The sequence below is a fragment of the Anomaloglossus baeobatrachus genome, chromosome 1 (genome assembly GCF_048569485.1).
Source record: "Anomaloglossus baeobatrachus isolate aAnoBae1 chromosome 1, aAnoBae1.hap1, whole genome shotgun sequence".
Lineage (NCBI taxonomy): Eukaryota > Metazoa > Chordata > Amphibia > Anura > Aromobatidae > Anomaloglossus > Anomaloglossus baeobatrachus.
Genome location: NC_134353.1, coordinates 321,317,111 through 321,340,002, shown reverse-complemented (window position 1 = coordinate 321,340,002; position 22,892 = coordinate 321,317,111). Strand labels below are relative to the sequence as shown.

The 22,892-nt window shown below is 46.1% G+C and overlaps 1 protein-coding gene across 5 annotated transcripts in view; it reads left to right on the top strand.

Moving 5' to 3' along the window:
• Positions 1 to 21,464, top strand: part of RUFY3 (RUN and FYVE domain containing 3) — a 143,658-nt gene extending 122,194 nt beyond the window's left edge. For 2 of the 5 annotated variants that reach the window (XM_075351590.1, XM_075351597.1), the window contains 5 exons: positions 6,591 to 6,717; positions 7,956 to 8,026; positions 10,897 to 10,930; positions 11,865 to 11,939; positions 20,698 to 21,464. In XM_075351590.1, the coding sequence (XP_075207705.1) occupies positions 6,591 to 6,717; positions 7,956 to 8,026; positions 10,897 to 10,930; positions 11,865 to 11,939; positions 20,698 to 20,838 (448 nt within the window). In that variant the 3' untranslated portion in view covers positions 20,839 to 21,464. The remainder of the gene's footprint in view (positions 1 to 6,590; positions 6,718 to 7,955; positions 8,027 to 10,896; positions 10,931 to 11,864; positions 11,940 to 20,697) is intronic. The other 3 variants (XM_075351620.1, XM_075351613.1, XM_075351605.1) reach the window with 2 other exon arrangements.
• The last annotated feature ends 1,428 nt before the right edge of the window (positions 21,465 to 22,892 follow it).

Sequence of the window (22,892 nt, the reverse complement as noted above, 5' to 3'; positions counted from 1 at the left end):
CTTTTGACTCTGAGGTTACACGAGATTAGACCCAAATTAATTTTGACCAGAAATAGTCTATGGGTTGTGACTGTTACTGCAGTGACTCCCTATTTAAATTCTCACAGACTAATGGCAGAAGATGTAAACTGCCCAGGCCAAAAAGACTAATGCATTGCCTGGATGCAACAAGACCTCCATTAAATGGAGACATCACAGGTGCAAAAGGAGCTTGATGGTAAAATTGCACACTTGTGGCTTGCATAGGGCACTGTTCACACATGCAGGTTCACAGTATCTGGTAAGCCGCCTATTAGTTACGCCCATCACAATAGATGCAAGCGGGCTGCGCCAGTACTATATATGTGCTCCATGCACAGAGAGTGACTATAGTACTGGCGCAGCCCGCTTGCATCTATTGTGATGGGCGTAACTAATAGGCTGCTTACCAGATACTGTGAACCTGCATGTGTGAACAGTGCCCTATGCAAGTCACAAGTGTGCAATTTTACCATCAAGCTCCTTTTGCACCTGTGATGTCTCCATTTAATGGAAGTCTTGCTGCATCCTGGCAGTGCATTAGTCTTTTTGGCCTGGGCAGTTTACATCTTCTGCCATTAGTCTGTGAGTATTTGCTTAACTTTTGGAGGATTTAATCCTCTTTGTTGTTGTTATTTTTTATTTATTTATATATATATAATATTACCCTATATAAAGCACCAATCCAGTGTTTATTTCACTGCTGGTGTGGTACTTTAAATCTAAGCCCCCTGTCTTATCCTCGCCCTCCGACATCTTTATCTGTTTACAGTTCAGCTCCATTCGGTATAGTGAAGTTTGTGATCTGCTAGCTGCTCCAGTATATCATTGAGCCTGCTGGAGGTCACAAATCAATGCGAGGAGTCTATGAGGATGGCATTCTGGCTCTCATAGACTAGTATTGAGCGCTTGTGGTGTAACTTCTGACTTCCAGACAATCATAATTTCACAAGATGGCACCATGGGAATGGATTGACTTCAAAAAAAGGTGGAGACATGGAAGAGGGAGTTTAAGTATAACGGGGCAGGGAACTTTGATTTAAAGCACCACTCCCAGCGGTGAAAAAAACCCACTGGAGTTCTTTAAGCAAATGTACTATCAGATAAACAAATAGATAAGTGGTACGATTTCTAAAAAATTGTGTTTAAAAAAAAAAGCAAGGCAACCTCTTTTTTAAGGGTTGTTCTCATGATCCTATCTTAGGGAGCACAGTGCTCCCCCCCCGTCCTCCTGCTTTCCAGGGGCTTGGCGCTCCTGAATGATTTAGGCTATGTGCGCACGTTGCGTACTAGCCCTGCAGAAATTTCTGCAGCGATCTGAAGAGCACATGTGTGCTTTAAATCGCTGCAGAAATGTCCGTAGTGAAAAAAAAAAACCCCGATTCCATGCGCTCTGCCTGCAGCTCCTGCCATAGACAGAGCAGGAGCTGCCGGCAAAGCGCACGGAAGAAGTGACATGTCACTTCTTAGAACGCAGCGCTTTGGCAGAAGCCGAAGCGCTGCGCTCTAAAACGCCACGTGCGCACGGCCCCTGCACAATCTCCATAGATTATGCAGGGGACGCAGGACGCATGCAGTTACGCTGCGCTACAAAGCGCAGCGTAACTGCATGAATTACGCACACGTGCGCACATAGCCTTACAGTTTGGACTAGCCGCAAGAACTACGTGCTCTTCTGTGCTGTAAGCAGAGCTATCCTTGGCTCTGCAGCATCGCAGGAGCACACTGACTTTCACTTTCTGTCCAGCTTCACAGTAGCGCTTGGAAATGTGACCTCCTTGCCTCGGAAACCAGCCCCTTCTTTGAGACTGAGGAGCTAAACAATGAGTAGTGCACGATAGAATTAAAAATCCTTCTGTTCTTTAGTCGTCGGACGGCTTCCGTAGCATTGCGCTGTGTGACGGATGCAACGGATGCATTGCATATAGTGGTACAAGGATTCAACGGATCGTACAAAACAACGGAAAGCTTTTTATTTATTTATTTATTTTTTTTTATTTTTATTTTCTTCTTTACAGTTTTACCAGCAGAAGACTATTGTGAACGATCAGCTGAGCGCTCTCAATTGCCGGCGGCCGGTCGCTCAGCTGAACGCTCTCACATGCCGGCGGCCGGGCATGCCGGTGGGCGGGCGCTCACCTGAGCGCTCTCAATAGTTGGCGGCCGGTCGCTCAGCTGAGCGCTCTCACATGCCGGCGGCCGGGCATGCCGGCGGGCGGGCGCTCAGCTGAGCGCTCTCAATAGCCGGCAGCTGGTCGCTCAGCTGAGCGCTCTCACATAGCGGCCGGGCATGCCGGTGGGCGGGCGGGCGCTCAGCTGAGCGCACTCAATAGCCGGCCGCTCAGCTGAGCGCTCTCAATAGCCGGCGGGCGGGCGCTCAGCTGAACGTTCGGCCACCGACACAAAATAAAGTTTGTGATTTAAAAAAAAAAAAAAAAAGGGCATGCGAAGTGAAATCCTACGGATTGCGCTGCTCAAAATAACGTTACATGCTGCGTTTCTTCCGCCCGACGCAGCGTCAAAATAATGATGCTGCGTCGTGCAGCGGATGCAACGCTGACACTTGCGTTACAGTGCGTCGTCCATACAAGTCTATGTAGAATAGCGCAGTGCGTTAACGGACTGCGCTATTCTCCATAGTGACGGACTGCGCTGAACGCAAATGTAAAAGTACCCTAAGATGTAAATTAAAGAGTGGTTTATTTTTACAAGCATTCTGCAATTTTCCCTATTTTTGAGGACAAATCCACTCTAAGCCTTCCTACTATGGAAACTGTGAAATATACATAAACTTCTATGGTAGTAATAATCACAGATACACTACTCCTGAGCTTCCTGCAACTTAATCTTTCTATAATGCTGTCTCTTAGCAATATACTAATTAGTGGCAGTAATAAGTTACAATTTTGATGAAGATTTGCTGCTTTCCTGTTCTTCTGTAACACATGGTCACCATCTGGACTAGCCTACAATTCAATAAGCTAGCAGGGTAATTGTGTATTTGTAGCTTTATTAATCTAAAGAGGATGAGAATTAAATTGATCTTGAAAATTGCTGCTAATTATTCTAATTTAAGCCTGAAAGAACATTCACTCCAGAGACAATACTGATGCTTTCTGGCTCTATATGCATATTATATACAGTATGTAGAATCCTCATTGTCTTTAAAATTTCCAAGAAACCTGTCAGGAAATGATATGCGGTTTAGGTGGAAGAAGCTAAGCCTATTGGTAGGGTTGTGGGAAAAAGTTCATGGTTACCTATATTTTAGTCATTCCCTGCTCATTCTGGGTTTAGCAGTCGAGGGGTAACCTTAATCATTGAATAATAGCATTTCTGCATAGCTGGAAATCATTACTTGATAGTCCCCCCCGCCTTTGTTCTGGTATTCTGATTGATATGTAGGTTTATGAGGAAACAATCTGCTTGGCCCCCCTCGTATAGAACACTGATGTGATAGACTGCATGTACAGTGTAAGGCCATGTGCCCACAGGAGCCTTTTTCTGCGGAGTTTGCCGCGGAAAACCTGCGGATTTTTCTGGATTTTCCAGATAAATCCGCAGGTTCTAGCATGTACAGGCACTCCCCATGTTACCCTATGGGACATGGGGAGTGTCTGTGTCCACGCTGCGGAAAGTGCGGCTGAGGAATCTCCTGCGGAGATCCCTCAGCTGCACCTAACTGCATGTCAATTATTCATGCGGATTTACTTGCGGAGATCCCGGCCCTCCGCTATGGAGATAGAGGCCGGGACGTCCGCAGGTAAATCGCGTGAAAGTCCGCATGTTTCCCGCAGCTATTCCGCTGGAAACTCGCAGCTAAAAATAGCTGCGGATGCCGGCGGGCAGCTGCGGGAAACATGCGGCCGTACCTGTGAATATATCCGCAGGTACGAGCGCCCGTGGGCACATGGCCTAAGGCTATGTGCCCACGGGAGAAAGTAACCGCGGATTTTGCCGCGGAAAACCTGCGGATTTTCTAGAATTTCTAGCTAAATCCGAGAGTTTACGCAAGTACAGACACTCCCCATCTTATCCTATGGGATTTGTGAAGTGCTGTATCAATGCTGCAGTATTTGCGGCTGCGGAAAATGCGGCGGATTTCCCACAGCCGACGTAACTGCATGTCCGTTATTCATGTGGAATTATCTGCGGAATTCACGCCCCTCCACTATGGAGATACAGGGTGGGAAATCTGCAGGAATTCTGCATGAAGTCCACACTGTTTCCGCAGGTTTACCGCAACAACTCAGCAGATATACCACAGCAGTGTATAGCTGCGGATTCCGAGGAGTTGCTGCATGAACCTGCAGAAAAGTCCACAGGTACGATCTCCCGTTGCCACAGAGCCTAAGGGGCCCTTTGCACACTACGACATTGCAAGCCGATGCTGCGATGCCGAGCGCGTTAGTCCCCGCCCCCGTCGCAGCTGCGATATCATGGTGATAGCTGCCGTAGCGAACATGATCGCTACGGCAGCTTCACACGCACTTACCTGCCCTGCGACGTCGCTCTGGCCGGCAACCCGCCTCTTTCCTAAGGGGGCGGGTCGTGCGATGTCATAGCGACGACACACGGCAGGCGGCCTATAGAAGCAGAGGGGCGGAGATGAGGGGGACGTAAACATCCCGCCCACCTCCTTCCTTCCTCATTGCAGCCGGGACCCAGGTAGGAGATGTTCCTCGCTCCTGCGGCTTCACACACAGCAATGTGTGCTGCCGCAGGAACGAGGAACAACATCGTAACATCGGTCTTTCCCAAATCATGGGAATGTCCGACGCTACTCCGATGATACGATTACGACGCTTTTGTGCTCGTTAATCGTATGAAAAATGCTTTACACACTACGATGTCGACAGCGACGCCGGAAGTGCGTCACTTTCGATTTGACCCCACCGACATCGCACCTGCGATGTCGTAGTGTGCAAAGTGCCCCTAAGGGTATGTGCGCACCCTTCAGTTTTGTTTCTCCAGCAAAAAACGCACCCTCTGGCCAAAACTCATCAAAAAACGCACGCGGTTTGCAGCGTTTTCAGTGCACTTTTTCCCCTGTGTTTAGTTAACATTGTCAATGGCAAATTACAGGGAAAAACGCAGAAAAGTGACAGCTGCTTCTTTCTGCACCCAGAACTGCAGACAAAAAAGAAGCAACGTGCTCTCAACCTTTCGGATTTCTCCATAGACTTTGCTGGGATAGGTCATACATGCAGGTTAGGATCACAAGCTGCACCCAAAACTGCACCCAAAAAGCGGCAACAACGCAGCAAAAAAAGCAGCGTGCGCATAACGGCTTACAGGTTCCTTTTAAGCAATTTAGTCCAACAGTAAATGTATTCAAGGTAGAGCAGCTGTCTGGTGAGGTCTGGAGATTTCAGCCATCCACCTTGTGTCCATAAGTAGATTTTTTTTTTTTCCCCTAACTATAATTTTTTTAAATATTTAAAGTACTATTTTTTTCTTTTTTTTTTTTTTTTTTTATATATATTGAAATAATTCTATTTAACTTTTCTTTAGTCACCACAAGCTGAAGTGCAAGACCAAGATTTCTCATGTAGACAGAATTACAATTTTGGAATTCCTGCATAGGAATAATTTCACATGCTACTGCTTCTGAGCAATCTAAAAAAAAAATCACCAATGGTGTGAGAAGTTATTGATTTAAAGTAGTAGCCTTTCTAAGCTGTTTGCAATGATTATAATCATGGCAGTCTGTGGTTTTGGTCAAATCTCACTTTAATTGCATAGACATTATTAGTTTTAATGATTACATTTTTAGCTTGTTCAGAAGTAAAGAAAGAACTTTACAGCTTACTATATATGAAAATCAGCAGCCGTTTATTTAAGGGGGTTGTCTACTACTTGTACAACCCATTCTCATTCACCAAGCTTGTCCCCTGTTAACGTAAAAAATACTTATACTTGCTGCCGGTCACGTCCATCAGTGTCGGCAGGCATTTGCTCTCCCAGGGCTCACTCAACGTTATGTCACGCAGGCCTTCGCCCAGTCAGTGCTGGCTTCTCAGGTCTCTGCCTTCGGATGAATCAAGTATCAAGCGGAAGTCTGAGCTGCGTCTAGTACGTACTTTTTGTTGATATTTGATACATTCGAAGATGGGGTCCTGTGAAACCAGTCCTGACTGGGCGAAGGCCTTGCGTAACGTAAAAACGTTGCGTGAGCCCTGGGAGAGCAAGTGCCAATGCTACTGGAACATCACTGGCACCAGAAAGGGAGTAAAAGTGTTTTTTTTTATTTTACCAGAGGGCAACTACTCGAATTGAGAAATGGTGTCCGAGTAGTGGACAACCTCTCTAAGATTTACTGCAAACATACATTAAGTAATTAGTAGGAAGTAGGGGACATTTGTCATAACTGTAGGATCTGACAACTCCAGTTTTGTTTGTAGTCTGTTACCATAGAGACACAAATATTGTATTAGATAAAAGGGCAGCAGCAGAATCATTGTAAGATCAGATCTTGCACAGCTCCATAACATGGTAAACTGTTCGCAAAATGATAAAGGTATTTTAAAGTTATGTAACCTAAAATTATTTTCTCTTCTGGTCTTCTTTAGCGGTCATTGTGAAAAGGAACTGAAGAAAGAACGAAATCGAAAGTCTTCTGGAAATCCGAAAGAAAAAAGCCTGCCTGAAAATAAATACTCACCTCTAAGAATACCCCATCTTCTGCAAAAAAACATGGTGAGAACTGGATTTGATATGTCAAAACACTGTTACCTTTTTTAATATGATCAATGAGAGGAAACCTTGCACCAGCACAATAAAGATGTTTGAAAGCCATTTCTTTTTTCTTTATGGTAATGTTACAAACATCAGCGTGTGCACCCAACTAAAGGATTTGGTTTATTTCATTTTTCATCAGGTTATATCTAAAACTTTCATCGTTCGTTGATCAGCAAGTACATGGGTAGTTTTTACTAGCACCTATTGTAGTTCTGGACATAACACAAACCTGTCCATTTTACAGAAATGTCTCTCACCAGCTCTGCTTTTCAGAAAAAGCTAAGAATGGAACCATCTTCGGTTCCTTGTAAATTGTGCCACCTAAATATACGCTAGGTTTAAGGCTAGCCTTTGCAGTTTTGTAAATTGGTTTCTTTAACAGTTGTTTGATTTAGCAGAGGAATAGTGGTGCGGACATGGACAAAAGTGTGCGGCTACTATGGCTGCATGGGTATTATTGATCAAGCGAAATAGTAGCAACAAATCCAGCCAACATTTCTGTATCCACTCTCAGTTCAGAGCCCGGACAAAGGCCCCACCACAGCCTGATAATCGAGCAAATAACACAGGAAAGTCCAGCTCAAATCATCAGTTTATTCTTTATTTCTTGAGAATTTCAAGCACACAGGACATCAACATTTTTCACAAGGAAGCAGCTATAATGGCGTATGCATCAACACGTTTCTGGTGTTTCCACCCTTAATCATGATCACCCATGTTAATTATTAATCAAGCACCTGGTTTCTTGCAAAATTAAGTGACTGCTTCTTAAACAATCATAAAACTGTGGTGGCGATTGGCACTGTAGCCACTAAGCAGTCACTATGGCCCCATGGCCTTACCCTGTTTTAGCATTCGGGTATCCCTTTTATTTCAAGGATCCCCACTTCGATCAGATGTGATCTGTGAAGCATCCTTTTAGCTAATTTTTTTGCAGCACCACCACTGGACCAATACTAAAAATGATAGTGTCCAGTGATCTCAGTTATCTACCTAGGTCATGCGATGGCAAGTGGAGTTCTGCAGGGAGCACCACTCTTTATTGCCAGCCTCCACTTTAGATATTTAATGGAAGTTGTAAATAAAGGGACCTCACCAAACCAGACATTTCTTTTTAAAATGGTTTTAAATCCGTATCAGTTTTTCTGAAAAGGTTCTAAAATACTTAATAAAATCTTTTTTTTTTTCTTCATCAGAATACACCACATAAAGGAGCAGATGAAAATGTGAGACAAGCTGTTACCGAAACAAGTAGCACTACACAGAAGTATGTAATCACCTGCGATGATATTAAACGCAGCATAACTTCATTTTCTTTTATTCTTTCTGTTCTTGTCTAGAATAAACTGTAGGTCATTTTACTGAACATCTCTTCTAGCTTAGACGGTGTGCAATAGGCAGTGCTTTTCCACCTTTTGGGTAGTGCATGGCTTATTTGGATGAGGATGGCTGATGAGACTTGAGATACCAGGGTACTTCAAGGTTTTAGATCAGGACTTCCTAATCTTTTAGTGGTGGTTGGTGTTTTATAAATGATGTATGTTGTCTTTACTTGGCTGGAGAAGGCACAACAAATACTCATTCTATGACACATTGCACATATCACTGCAACATACTACAAAAGAACGGTACGTAAATTAGATTACGGCTATTGACTCTAGACATGAGTCAGCGCAGCATCATTCACTGTGTGAGTGACCACATACTGTATGTAAAACTCCCAAATTTAGCTTACAGCCTTCACGTTCAACCCCAATATGTGCGTGTACCTATCTATAACAATGCATGAAACATCCTGCTAAGTTTTTCCCCTTTTTTTTTTTTTATCATTTGAATATTACTTTGGTGTCATTCTCCTATGAAGCAAGTATCTTGCATTAGATTTGCTGTTACATATAGTATAGTTACATAGGTTGAAAAAAGACCTAGGTCCATCTAGTTAAACCTTTCTCCATCAATTCTACATTTGGTTACTACGCCACTTATAACCAACAATGTTGTGTGTGCTGAGAAAATCATCCAGCCCTTTTATAAAAGCTGTTATAGTATCTGCCATTACTACCTCTTGTGGTAGGGCATTCCACAGTCTGACTGCTCTAACTGTAAAGAACCCTTTCCTATTTAGCCGGAATCACTTTTTTTCCCTCTCGCAGTGTATGCCCCTTGGTCCTTAATATTGTCTTTGGAAGGAATAAGTCATGTGCCAGTCCTTTAAATTGGCCACAATGTATTTATACATATATAAATGAGATCGCCTCTGAAACGTCTTTTTTTGTAAGTCAAACATATCTATAGGGTACTTTACATGCTGCGATATCGCTAACGATATATCGTCGGGGTCACGTCGTTAGTGACGCACATCCGCCGCCGTTAGCGACATCGCAGTGTGTGACAGAAATGAGCGACTATCAACGAGCGCAAAAATGTGAAAAATCGTTGCTCGTTGACACGTCGTTTATTTCTTTAATATCGTTGGTGGTGCATGCCGCTGGTTGTTCGTCGTTCCTGGGGCAGCACACATCGCTATGTGTGACACCGCAGGTATGACGAACATCTCCTTACCTGCGTCCACCGGCAATGAGGAAGAAAGGAGGTGGGCGGCATGTTCCGGCCCTCATCTCCGCCCCTCCTCTGCTATTGGACGGCTGCAGTGTGACGCCGCACGAACCGCCCCCTTAGAAAGGAGGCGGTTCGCCGGCCAGACCGACGTCGCAGGGAAGGTAAGTCTGTGTGACGGGTGTTAGCGATGTTGTGCGCCACGGGCAGCGATTTGCCCGTGTCGCACAAGCAACGGGGGCGGGTACGCGCTCTAGCGATTGGAACAGATATCGCAGCGCGTAAAGTACCCTTAACTCTTCTCATCATATGGGAGGCCTTCCATTCCTTGTAGTTGGCCGCCTTGGAACTGACTCTAACTTCTGAATGTGCTTCTTAAAATGCGGAGCCCAAAACTAGATCCCATATTCCAGATGTGGCCTTACAAGTGGTTTATAGAGGGGTAACAACATCTATGAAATTTGGGAATCTGGAATGAGACTCATACTTAACTTTGTAAGATTTCTTTATTTCCTCTGTATAGAGAAATACAGCAGACTAAAGATCTTTATGCAGAAGGGCCGAAAATGACATCCGGCCTACAACTGCCCAGCAGATGCTGAAAGGATACAATTTTGGCACCCATTACATAAATTGGGTTCTATAGATACCAAAGGCTTATGTGCGAGGATCTTCCTGACTACTTAAAGACAACCTGTTAGGTATGAGGACTTTAACCCTGTATCTATAGGTTAATAATCTGTAGGTTAATAGCATTATACAGGTGCCTGGCCGCTGTACTGAAAGTGCAGCACCCGGAAGAAAATTAACTTTGTCATAGTAGCAGCGATCTTGTCATGCAGGCCATGCCCGGGGCACTTGGTCACCAATCACCGCACTTAGGGTGGCGACTTTAAGCATTCACCGGGACTGACTTGCAGCTGCCACTGTACTGGAGTAGAGCAGAGCCCGCTGTCAGTGCCTAGGTATGCTTATAGTCGCTTTTCTCATTTCTGTGAGCAATGACTGTAGCCACTCTGGCACATTTGTGACTGGAAGCCAGTTGCTCCTGGCAGAAATAAAGTTAATCTTCCCCCGGCTGCCACACTTTCAGCACTGCGCCAAGCTCCTTCATAATGTTATTAACTTGCAGGTTATCCCTATATCTGCAGGATAAAGGGGTTATCTACTACTAGTATAACCCCTTCTGATTTCCAATGTCTGCCCCCATTAAAATAAAAACACTTATACTCGCTTCCCAAGCCAGGGTGGTTCCAGTGCTCACGTACGGTTGTGATGTCACACGAGCCCGTGCCCAATCACAGCTGGCTTCTCTCCTCTGCCTTTGACGTATGATTAATCAACAGGAAGTGCCGACACATCTGGAACCGCTCCGGCACAGGAGGGGAGTATTAGTGTGTTCATTTTAATGGAGGCAAACATTGGAAATGAGATGGGGTTATCTTACCATAGTAGTGGATAACCCTTTTTATAGTGTTCTCAGACAGGACCGGGTCCCTTTCCATTTGCTTAGGTTTTACATATTCCTGCTACTCTTGTCATTTTACCCAATACTTAGTTTGTTATTTTTTTTCTTTTCAGTCCAACATTATCTTCAATCAATGCAGAGAGTGAGGTTTGTGCATAGTCAACTGGTTGTGTACAGCAAGAAATGCTACTTTCTAACCTCAAGAGTATATTTATTGATAATATGATTAAACAAGAAAAAGGAGAGCGTGTCCAAAAGGAGGTGTTGAGGGCGCAGATTCAGTCGTTACAATACACCCATAAGTTTAAATGTACTTAGTCACCAATACATGATTTATTCAATAACACTTTCTTTTTAGCAGAAAAACAGAACAGAAGCCCAATTTAGTTAATTAGGTATTAATAACAAAGACTATGAACACACTTGTGAAGACTCTCCTGACTGATCCATCTGCTATTCTTTCAAGGATTCTTTCATTTCTGTCTGTTATAAAGTGGCTGTCCTTTGACATGCAGGAAAGTTCCCTTTTGCTTTGTCTTTCCACAGCGGCTGGTATAAACAAAGCATATCACACTGAATAAATGCTGCCAAGCCTATTTGAAAAGGGAATGTGGATCTGCATTTCCGTAAATCAGTGGCTGATAGACATTTATCCTGTATTCACTATATGACTATCAAGATCAAACAAGGCATAGGAAGAAATAAAGGGAAGGGGCATATGGACAACCACAGGGCATGGGAAGGGACAAATGGAAGGGGCATATGGACAACCACAGGGCATGGGAAGGGACAAAGGGAAGGGGCATATGGACAACCACAGGGCATGGGAAGGGACAAAGGGAAGGGGCATATGGACAACCACAGGGCATGGGAAGGGAAAAATGGAAGGGGCATATGGACAACCACAGGGCATGGGAAGGGACAAAGGGAAAGGGGTACATGCACAACCACAGGGGAATGGTCCAGTTTTACCCTGAATCAAAACAATTATCCTGTAGCAGTTGTTGCTCTCATCCCCACATAGTAAAATGGCTTTCAACCCACATGCCAGTCTATAATATACTTCTTATTACTGTACTAGGAGAAAGATGATGAAAGGAAGATCCTTCAAATGTGTCAGCTGTGTCGAGAAGAATCCAGCATCTTGCTTACAAAGGTAACATGAAGGTTCACTCCTAATTCAGAACTCCTTACGGTTCCCATTGAACATTTCTGCTGCATCCTTCCCACAGTGGTAATACAGCTGTTGATCTTGAAATGTTGTCATTATGACACATATTACCCTATCATAGGATGACATTTGCGGTTTACATTTTTACATTGACCGGTTGCGGAATTCAAATCCGCAGCCCCAGTCAATTTACGTTGATATATTAATATATTGGATATATTTGATATGGTTAATATAGTTGATATATTGTCCTATTGGAATGTTACCTTTAAAGATCTTTAGTAGCTGTTCTCTAAACCATTCCCTATTTGAACTAAAAGCCTTGGGACTGAAGTGACTATACATTTCACATATATGAAACTTCTAGCTCCTCCCTGGTGCCCTTAGTTTGCCTTCCACTTATAGATGGATGCCACAGTAGCATAGGTAAGTCTAAGCCATGCCTTCCCTCTTCAGCAGCATAGGTGTGGTGTAGACTTAGGCTATGTTCACATTTCCGTTGTTTATGATCAGTCACAATCCACCGCTCGGATGAACAACGCCATCCGTGTGGCGGATTCCATTGTTTCTCATAGACTTGTATGAGTGGAGGATTGTGACTGATGCCCTTGCGTTGCATCCGCCGCCCGACTGATCAGTCGTGGAACGACTGACCGTCGGGTGGCTGGAACGCAGCATGTAACATTTCTTCAGCGCTCTATTGGGAGACCCAGACGATTGGGGTATAGCTACTGCCCTCCGGAGGCCACACAAAGCACTACACTAAAAAGTGCAAGGCCCCTCCCCCTCTGGCTATACCCCCCCGTGGTATCACGGGTTCTCCAGTTTTAGCTTTGTGTGCGAAGGAGGTCAGACATCCACGCATAGCTCCACAGATTTTAGTCAGCAGTAGCTGCTGACTATTTCGGATGGAAGAAAAGAGGACACATATAGTGTCCCCAGCATGCTCCCTTCTCACCCCTGGATGGTGTTGTAAGGTTGAGGTACCTATTGCTGGTACGGAGGCTGGAGCCCACATGCTGCTTTCCTTCCACATCCCCCTGAGGGGCTCTGAGGAAGTGGGATCCTGCCGGCCTCAAAGCTCTGACGCCGGGCTCCATCCACAGACCCATTTGAACCTGCTGGATACGGAGCTGGAGTACCGTTCAGGGACATGGCCCTGCACCATTACAGGTACTCTGTGTCCCCGTACACACAGGCACAGCACACTCCAGACTTGCTGGGTGTGCTAGTGCGCCGGGGACAGTAAAGGGTTACAGTCACTGCAGCTTTGCTGAGTGACTTTGTGTTTTGGGAACTACCGCGCCGGACGCTCCGGGAGCGGCGGCGCGGCTGGGACTTGTAGTTCGCCGGGGACTGGGCGCCGACCGCGCTTTTACGGCGGCGGCGCTTATAACTCCAGTCCCCGGCTTCTGCGGCCTAGTGCCGCTTCGTTCCCGCCCCCTCCCTGTCACTCAGGGAAGGGGACAGGCGCTGAGCAATCAGCAGCGCCGAGGGCTGGAGCCTTTTTACATGCTCCAGCCCTCTCACTGCACTCTGTCGGACGCCGGATTCCCGCTCTGCCTTGGGGGCACGCCCACGGCCCGCCCCTACTCACACGAGCTGGGGAAGAAGCCGGCAGCCATTACTGCAGCTCGGGGCACCAAGGCAGGACAGTGGCGATCATACACCCGCTTATAGGCGGGCGGTAAGAGGCACACATAGTGCTGACCACGATATAACTGCAGTGTATACATGTGTTGTTTTTAACTACATAGGTCGCTATATGCCCGCTGGGGGAGCGACACATCAGCAGCAGGAAAGCAGGTGTGCTAAAGCACAGGCTTTCTAGGCTGCTTGTTTTGCACGACTGAGGTGTTCATTTATGCTTATATGCTATACATTGCACTGTACAGTCGCTAGTCTTAGCTATATTCTCCTGGAATGGCTAGACTACAGCAGCAGAAAACCAAGGGTGCTGGGGCACAGGTTTTTTTTTTTTTTCTATGCTGCTTGTATTGCATGGGCGGCAGTGTGCATTTGTACTTGTGCTTGTATGCTATACATTGCACTGTATGGTCACTCTTCTGGGCTATATTCCCCTAGATGACCAGTATACAGCAGCAGAAGAGCAGAGGTGCCAGGGCACAGGCTTCTATGCTGCTTGGATTGCATGTGCTGCAGTGTTCATTTGTACTTGTGCTTGTATGCTATACATTGCACTGTAGGGTCACTCTTCTGGGCTATATTCCCCTAGATGACTAGTATACAGCAGCAGAAGAGCAGGGGTGCCAGGGCACAGGCTTCTATGCTGCTTGTATTGCTTGTGCTGCAGTGGTCATTTGTACTTTATGCCTGTATGCTATACATTGCAATGTACGGTCACCAATCTTGGCTATATACTTCTAGATAGCTAGTCGGCAGCGGCAAAGAAGCAACACAGATTTCAGTGCTGTTTTTACTACATGGGATGCTGTTCATGACACCGTCCCATTGTGTGCATGCTCCCCTGTAGCACGTCGTCTGCCGGGGTCTCTAGCACTTCGTCTGCCGGGGCTCTACTAGTTGTGGCCAAAGAAACCTCCTGTCAACCCTGTCCATGGACAGGGACGGAGTAGTCATAATATAGAGACTTGCACCCATGGGCAATCTACTTGAACAAAAGGCAGCTCTTCAGGGCTTTGATACTGACATCGCTCTCAATCCGGATACACCGGGTGGTAACGCCATACGGAATGATCCTATACCGTCCATCAATGGAAGGTTGGATCTCTCTCCCTCAGCTCCCCCAGTGGAGATAGGAGACGAACAGGAGAAGTTCCTTTTCAGTGTCTCACGCAGATATTGAGTATTTTTCTGGCCACGCTGACTTCAGAGAAGCAGTCCAGGAACACCACGCTTACCAGATAAGCGTCTTCTCCAAACGTTTTTAGGATACACGTTATCCGTTTTTTCCCCTGACGTGGTCAGCGCTGGACCCAGGGTCCAAAGGTGGATTCTCCAATCTCCAGGCTTGCATATAGAGCCATAGTTGCACTGGAGATGGGGCTTCACTTCAAGATGCCATTCACAGACAGATGGACTCTGGTTGAAATCTGTCTAGGAGGCTATCGGCGTGTCGGTTGCTCCGGCATCCACAGCCGTATTGGCAACCTAACCTTTTCTGCTGTTCTTGCGCAGCTGACCTTGAGCAGGGACATCTGTACCGCAGAGGCGTCCGTAACCCCGCAATGTCTGCACTGCGACTTACCCTGTTAATGCTGTCCTAAAAGTACAGTCGAGGTTTCGGTCCTTCCCAAGCTCCGGCAGGTCCCAATTGTCCTCGTGCAAAAGGGCTACAAAACCTCAGACGGGCTCAGATTCCGGCCGGGCTCAATCTCGCCCAAGGAAGGCAGTCGGAGGAACCGCTACCAAGGCGGTCTCCTCAGGACTCTCAGCTCTCTCTCTCTCCGCATCCGCGGTTGATGGCAGACTTCCCCGCCTTTGGCGACATTTAGCTGCCACAGGTCACAGACCGGTGGGTGACGGACATTGTGCTCACGTGCACAGGACAGTGTTCTGTTCTCGTCCTCCGACTCCATTCTTCAGAACGGCCCCACCTCTCCACCGAGCAGATGCCCTGCTGCAGGCGGTGGACGCTCTAAGAGCAGAAGGAGTGGTGATCCCTGTCCCCCCTCAGGAACGAGGGCGAGGGTTTGTACTCCAATCTCTTTGTGGCTCCAAAAATGGACGGTTCCTTCCGTCCTGTTCTGGTTCTGAAACTGCTCAACGAGCATGCGAACGCCAGGCGGTTCCGGATGGGATCCCTCCGATCCGTCATTGCCTCAATGTCTCGAGGAGACTTCCTTGCCTCAACAGACATCAAAGATGCCTATCTCCACGTGCCAATTGCTACGGAGCACCAACGTTTTCTACGTTTGTGATAGGAGACGAACATCTTCTGTTCGTAGCTCTGCCATTCAGTCTGGGACAGCCCCACGGGTGGGCACCAAGGTCATGGCAGCAGTGGTAGCAGTCTTGCACTCTCACGGACACCCGGTGATTCCGTACTTGGACGATCTACTCGTCAAAGCAACCTCCCTCGAGGCATGCCAACGCAGCCTGAATGTTACGCTGGAGACTCTCCAGACTTTCGGGTGGATCATCAATTTGGCAAGGTCAAATCTGTCTCCGACTCAATCACTAACGTATCTCGGCATGGAGTTTCATACTCTATCAGCCATAGTGAAGCTTCCGCTGAACCAGCAGCGTTCACTGCGGACAGAGGTGCAGTCTCTCCTTCAAGGCCAGTCGCACCCCTTAAGGCGCCTCATGCACTTCCTAAGGAAGATGGTGGCAGCCATCGAGGCAGTTCTCTTTGCGCAGTTTCATCTGCGCCAACGGCAATGGGACATTCTCCGCCAATGGGATGGGCAGTCAACCTGCCTGGACGGGAAGTCTCCCTTTCCCTGACGGCCGAGGACTCTCTGCAATAGGGCTTATTCCCACCTCATTGCCATAGCCCCCATCCTGGGCAGTGGTCACGACAGATACGAGTCTGTCAGGGTGGGGAGCAGTTTGTCTCCGCCACATGGCTCAGGGGACGTGGACTCAGCAGGAGTCCACCCTTCAGTTCGATGTGCTGGAAATCGGGGCAGGGTATCTTACCCTATTAGCTTTCCAAAAGTGGCTAGAAGGGAGCAGATCCGAATCCAGTCGGACATCTCCACAGCGGTGGCATACATCAACCACCAAGGAGGGACACGCAGTCAGCAGCCTTCCAGGAAGTCCGGCGAATCCTCATGTGGGTGGAGGACACAGCATCCACCATATCCGCAGTTCACATCCCGGGCGTAGAAAACTGGGAAGCAGACTGCCTCAGTCGCCAGGGCATGGACGCGGGGGAATGGTCCCTTCACCCGGACGTGTTTCAGGAAATCTGTTGCCGCTGGGGGGGGCCGGACGTCGGCCTAATGGCGTCTCGGCACACCAACAAGGTCCCGGCATTTATGGCACGATCGCGCGATCACAGAGCTCTGGCGGCAGACGCCTTAGTGCAAGATTGGTCGCAGTTCCGGCTCACATATGTGTTTCCACCTCTGGCACTCTTGCCCAGAGTACTGCGCAAAAATCAGATCCGATTGCAGCCGCGTCATACTCGTCGCACCAGACTGGCCGAGGAGATCGTGGTACCCGGATCTGTGGCATCTCACGGTCGGCCGACCGGGGTCACTACCAGACCGACCAGACTTACTGTCTCAAGGGCCGTTTTCTCCATCGGAATTCTGCGGCCCTGAACCTGACTGTGTGGCTTGTGTGTCCTGGATCCTAGCGTCTTCAGGATTATCCCAAGGGGTCGTTGCCACCATGAGACAGGCTAGGAAGCCCACGTCTGCTAAGATCTACCACAGAACGTGGAAGGTTTTCTTAATCTGGTGCTCTACTCAGGGAGTGTCTCCCTGGCCATTTGCGTTGCCTATCTTTCTTTCCTTTCTACAATAGGAGTTAGAAAAGGGCTTGTCGCCAGACTCCCTCAAAGGGCAAGTCTCAGCACTATCCGTGTTTTTTCAGAAGCGTCTAGCACGTCTTTCTAAGGTGCGCACGTTCCCGCAGGGGGTTTGTCATATCGTACCCCCGTACAAGCGGCCGTTGGATCCATGGGATCTGAACAGGGTTCTAGTTGCTCTCCAGAAGCCGCCTTTCGAGCCTCTGAAGGAAGTTTCCTTTTCTCGCCTGTCACAGAAGGTGGCGTTTCTCGTTGCGATCACATCGCTTCGGCGAGTGTCTGAGCTGGCAGCTCTGTCATCCAAGGCTCCCTTCCTGGTGTTTCACCAGGACAAGGTAGTGCTGCGCATCATTCCGGAGTTTCTCCCTAAGGTAGTATCCTCGTTTCATCTTAATCAGGATATCTCCTTACCGTCCTTTTGCACTCATCCGGTTCACCGGTATGAGAATGATTTACGTTTGCTAGATCTGGTGAGAGCACTCAGAATCTACATTTCCCGCACGGCGCCCGTACGCCGTTCCGATGCCCTTGTCGCTGGTACGCGCAAGAGGTTGCAGGCTTCTAAAGCCACCCTGGCTCGATGGATCAAAGAACCAATTCTGGAAGCCTACCGTTTTGCAGGGCTTCCGGTTCTTTCAGGGCTGAAAGCCCATTCAACCAGAGCCGTGAGTGCGTCCTGGGCGCTACGACACCAGGCTTCGGCTCAACAGGTGTGCCAGGCAGCTACCTGGTCGAGTCTGCACACTTTCACCAAACATTATCAGGTGCATACCTATGCTTCGGCGGATGCCAGCTTAGGTAGAAGAGTCCTGCAGGCGGCAGTGACATCCCCGTAGGGGAGGGCTGTTTTGCAGCTCTAACATGAGGTATCTCTTTACCCACCCAGGGACAGCTTTTGGACGTCCCAATCGTCTGGGTCTCCCAATAGAGCGCTGAAGAAGAAGGGAATTTTGTTACTTACCGTAAATTCCTTTTCTTCTAGCTCTTATTGGGAGACCCAGCACCCGCCCTGTTGTCCTTCGGGATTTCTTGGTTGTTTGCGGGTACACATGTTGTTCATGTTGAACGGTTTTTCAGTTCTCCGACGTTATTCGGAGTTAATTTGTTTAAACCAGTTATTGGCTTCCTCCTTCTTGCTTTGGCACTAAAACTGGAGAACCCGTGATACCACGGGGGGGTATAGCCAGAGGGGGAGGGGCCTTGCACTTTTTAGTGTAGTGCTTTGTGTGGCCTCCGGAGGGCAGTAGCTATACCCCAATCGTCTGGGTCTCCCAATAAGAGCTAGAAGAAAAGGAATTTACGGTAAGTAACAAAATTCCCTTCTTTTTGAGCAGCGGAATCCTTATGTTTTCACTGCGCATGCTCAAATCTTGTGTTTAGTCATTCAAGCGAATGTCTCTCTCTCGGCGGCCGAACGATCAGCTGATTTCCTGGCCACTAGCTTTTGAGAGCGATCAGCTGATTGTTCACAATAGCCGGCCGATCAGCTGATCGTTCCCAGAAGCCGGCGGCCAGGAAATCAGCTGATTGCTCTCAAAAGCCGGCGGCCGGGAGATCAGCTGATTGCTCTCAAAAGCCGGCGGCCGGGAGATCAGCTGATTGCTCTCAAAAGCCGGCGGCCGGGAGATCAGCTGATTGCTCTCAAAAGCCGGCGGCCGGGAGATCAGCTGATTGCTCTCAAAAGCCGGCGGCCAGGAAATCAGCTGATCTCTCTCTAGTTTTACAACGGAATCAGCTTTATCATGACAATGAATTCCAATTCTTGTCACCTGTTGTACAACGCATCAGTCACAAGTGTCAAGCAACGCATGTGACTGATGCAAAACAACGGACATGTGAACCTAGCCTTACTCAGTGACATGCTCCTTTGACAATAATCATGCAGCTTAAATGCCGATCACCAGACAAATGAGGAAAAAATCCCTCATTTATCGGCGTAAATGATTCTTTGTGCTGCACAAAAAGTCTTTGTTCTCCACGGTGCATCTTCCTTTGTACACAGGACTCGCGCTGCCGAGTACGCTTGTTGAGTGTGCATCTGAAGCCCGGTCGGCCCATGTAAACAGGCTGTTAAATAACCACTGACTGGTAAACGTGTTTCTGAATAGCAATTGTTTATCGTTGAGAATCGCAAAATGTAAAAGAACCCTTACACACGGAAGGCCAATAATTATCTGAACAGGACCACCCAATTCACTGCTAGTCTAAAGTAAGCTGAGTAAGCGTAATCTGCTCATCTCCCATTGTTCTATAACATGCTGATTATAAATTCCACCATCTTTCCAAGCTGGAGGGTTCCTTTGTAGAAAAATAATGAAATCTTCATAAGCATAACCCAGTATGAAATTGTGTATTTGATTGCACCACTACAAATAGTGTAATAGTGGCCAGTACCCACTTGCGCAGATGGAAGAAACATGAAAGGGATGCAGTGTTTGAACAGAACTTTTCAGGATTGGTGGCAGTCTAGACACAGTATTCCTAGCAATCATTAAAGACCGATCACCAGGGCAAAAGTGAGCATTTATTTATCTTTTTCTGTTGCTCTCTTCAATATTCTGTTTTCGAGAGATGGATTTTTTTTTTTTTAGACATATTTTTTATGGTCATTGCTCACGAAATAATAGTGCTGAGCAGCCTAAAGACACATCTTCCGAAAATAATGTGAGCACGACCTTTTGTTGATAACAGTTAGCAGTAAATAAAAAGTCCGATGTCTCTGAAATCACATTGCAGATTAAAAAAAAAAAAAAAAAACAGCTGACAGGTCTTCTTTAGCTGGGTAATATCGCTTTTCCATATAAACTGAGAGTAGGGGGCAGAGACCCTGATTCCAGCAATGTGTCACTTACTGGTCTGCTTGCTGTAGTTTTGATTTAAATTGTTGTTTTATTAGCAGATTATGATTAGAAGACTAGTAAACCTGCTGCCATGTAGTCCTCTATATTAATGAGTTCTGTATAACCCCTCCACAGATTGCATAGACAGAAAGATGCCAGTGTACACAGAGGGCTGTCAACTAATGGTTTGGGGGGGGGGATTATACAGAGCTCAGTGAATTTCTTAAATCTGCAGCAAGCCGTCCAGTAAGTGACACATCCCTGTTATTAGGGTCTCTACTCTAAAATGGGGTAGCAAAATCCTGTTCAGATTATTTCTAAGTCACTGATGATGGGTGTACTAATATAAATAAAAGCTCATGACTGACGTTTTTACCTAAGCATGTGCTTTAGCGTTTAAGATTTATATTTTAATACATTGTCTCCCCTTTTTTTTCAGAATGAATGTAAGAATTGTGGTGGGATATTCTGCTCCACGTGCTCATCTAATGAGATCCCTCTTCCATCCTCTATTAATCCAGAACGTGTGTGTAACCACTGTTACAAGAGACTGATACAGCAGTATTCTAGTCCATCCTAAAACCGGGCATTGTATGAACTGGTATAGAAACTGGAAATGACTCCATTCCTGCACACACTAAGAGATCGGATCCATGTCGATTAAGACAACTAAATTAATGTTACTTGTCAAGCTGGAATATCGATGAGGGCTTTCTTATAAAGACTGACATGACCGTTGCCCCCCAAATGCACATCTTGAAAATGTCCAATGCTTAGCAGGAAACTTGTTGTTCTCTGCTTGAACGCCGTTAGATCTTAATGGTTTTTTGTCCTTCAAGCTTCCAGTCGTCAAAGGCAGAGCAGACTGGGATTTCAGGCTATAAAGCTTGGTGCCATCAGATGTTGGATCAAGGACTAATTAAAAAATGGCTGACATTAAACTTTGTTACTGTGACACAATATGAGATCATTTGCTGCTGAAATGTATGAAATGATGTATATTTGTATTTTATTTTTGGTAAAAGTAAATTGTATTATCTATTGTGAGTCCAATTGTACCTTCTGGCCAAAAATGTGCTCTTTATCTGGATAGAATAATTGCATAACCATCCGTTTCTCCAACACCAGTAAACTTTCCGGTATATAGCCAGGTTATTGTAACAAAATTGCTCCCTTTCTTGAATAATCACTATACACTCTTACATTAAATAAAGTGAAGAGCGTTTGGAAAAATGCACACTGGAGATTGTATTTGTATGAGATTTGCCTATTCTACTAAGGGTTTTATACATCAGGTTTGTGACTATCACGCATAGAAGTTCATCAGGCGATTATTACTATTTTTTTTTCTTTTTTTAAATGTGTATTCATGCAATGATTAAATGGTATGTAAATACATTCCTCAACATTGATATGGCAACATCAAGACAAGTCGTGGCGTTATGGAAATCACAGGATGGATAGACATGTTAACGATATGAAAAAAAGGAAACCAAGTTTTCCAATCATCTTGATTTTCAGTATGAAGTATGCGTGCCATGCACAGAAATGCACACCCTTACATGCCTTGTACCACTACCAAGGAGATTAATAATGGTTGTCCGAGGAATATTATGCCACGTTTAATTCACTTGTGCACACAAATCATCAAGATGCTGGCGGCTCTTTGCAATTGTCGACCAGTGATATCCCAGATGTGCTTGATGGGAGACAAGTCCGGAGACACTGCAGGCCACTATAGCTTATTCAAGGCTCATTCACATGCGATCTGTGTGTTTCATGGGTACGAGTGCTATGGGGCTGTTCACATGTCATGCTGGGCAGGATGGATCTGTTTGTTTGATGCCTACCAACGATCTCGTTAATGACCTAGATGAGAACTTAAAGTGTGACATGTATGCATGTAGTTGCGTCACCTTTACTGCGCCCCCTCTGCACCAATTGGTTGCCGCTGAGAACAGTGAATTTTTTTTTTTTAATGGACTGAATGGTCCGTGCAAAGTTGCAGAGACATGTCCAATATTAATCAGTGTTTGCTCAAACTCTGCAATGAAAGGCTTTGTGCCCATAAAAAAAAATCTGATAACATACAGATTCCATCTGTTTTCTGTCCATTTTGTCACTGAATGATACAGGAGAAGGTGGAGAAACGTTTTTTTTCTCTCAACCGTGCGGAAAAAACCCTGGTAAAACTAAATAAAAAATGTGATGACATTGCAATGAAAATCACAGATTAAACTGTTTTCTCATACATCAAACTGATGTCTGAATGAAGCCTTGGGTCAAGCAGGCTTCTCGATGTTGAACAAAAATTATGTACCACAGCAAGGAGATCATTAAAAATGTATATCTTTATTAGAAATATGTTAAAACATGAAATATAAAACAATACAAATAGTAATCAGCAAGTGGCACCAAAACACTACCTGGAGATAACTACTACATAAAGGATAAGTTAATACTGAGATTCACATCAAAAACAACTCTGGCAGTGACAATATAGAAAAAAATCACTGCCAAGAGTGATTTGTAGATATCAGCAGTGCAAAAGTGAAGAGAATCTTAGTAAATAAAGTAAACACAAATCATAAGGCAGTATATACCTTGTGTAGATGGAGGCGCCGGCACAATCCC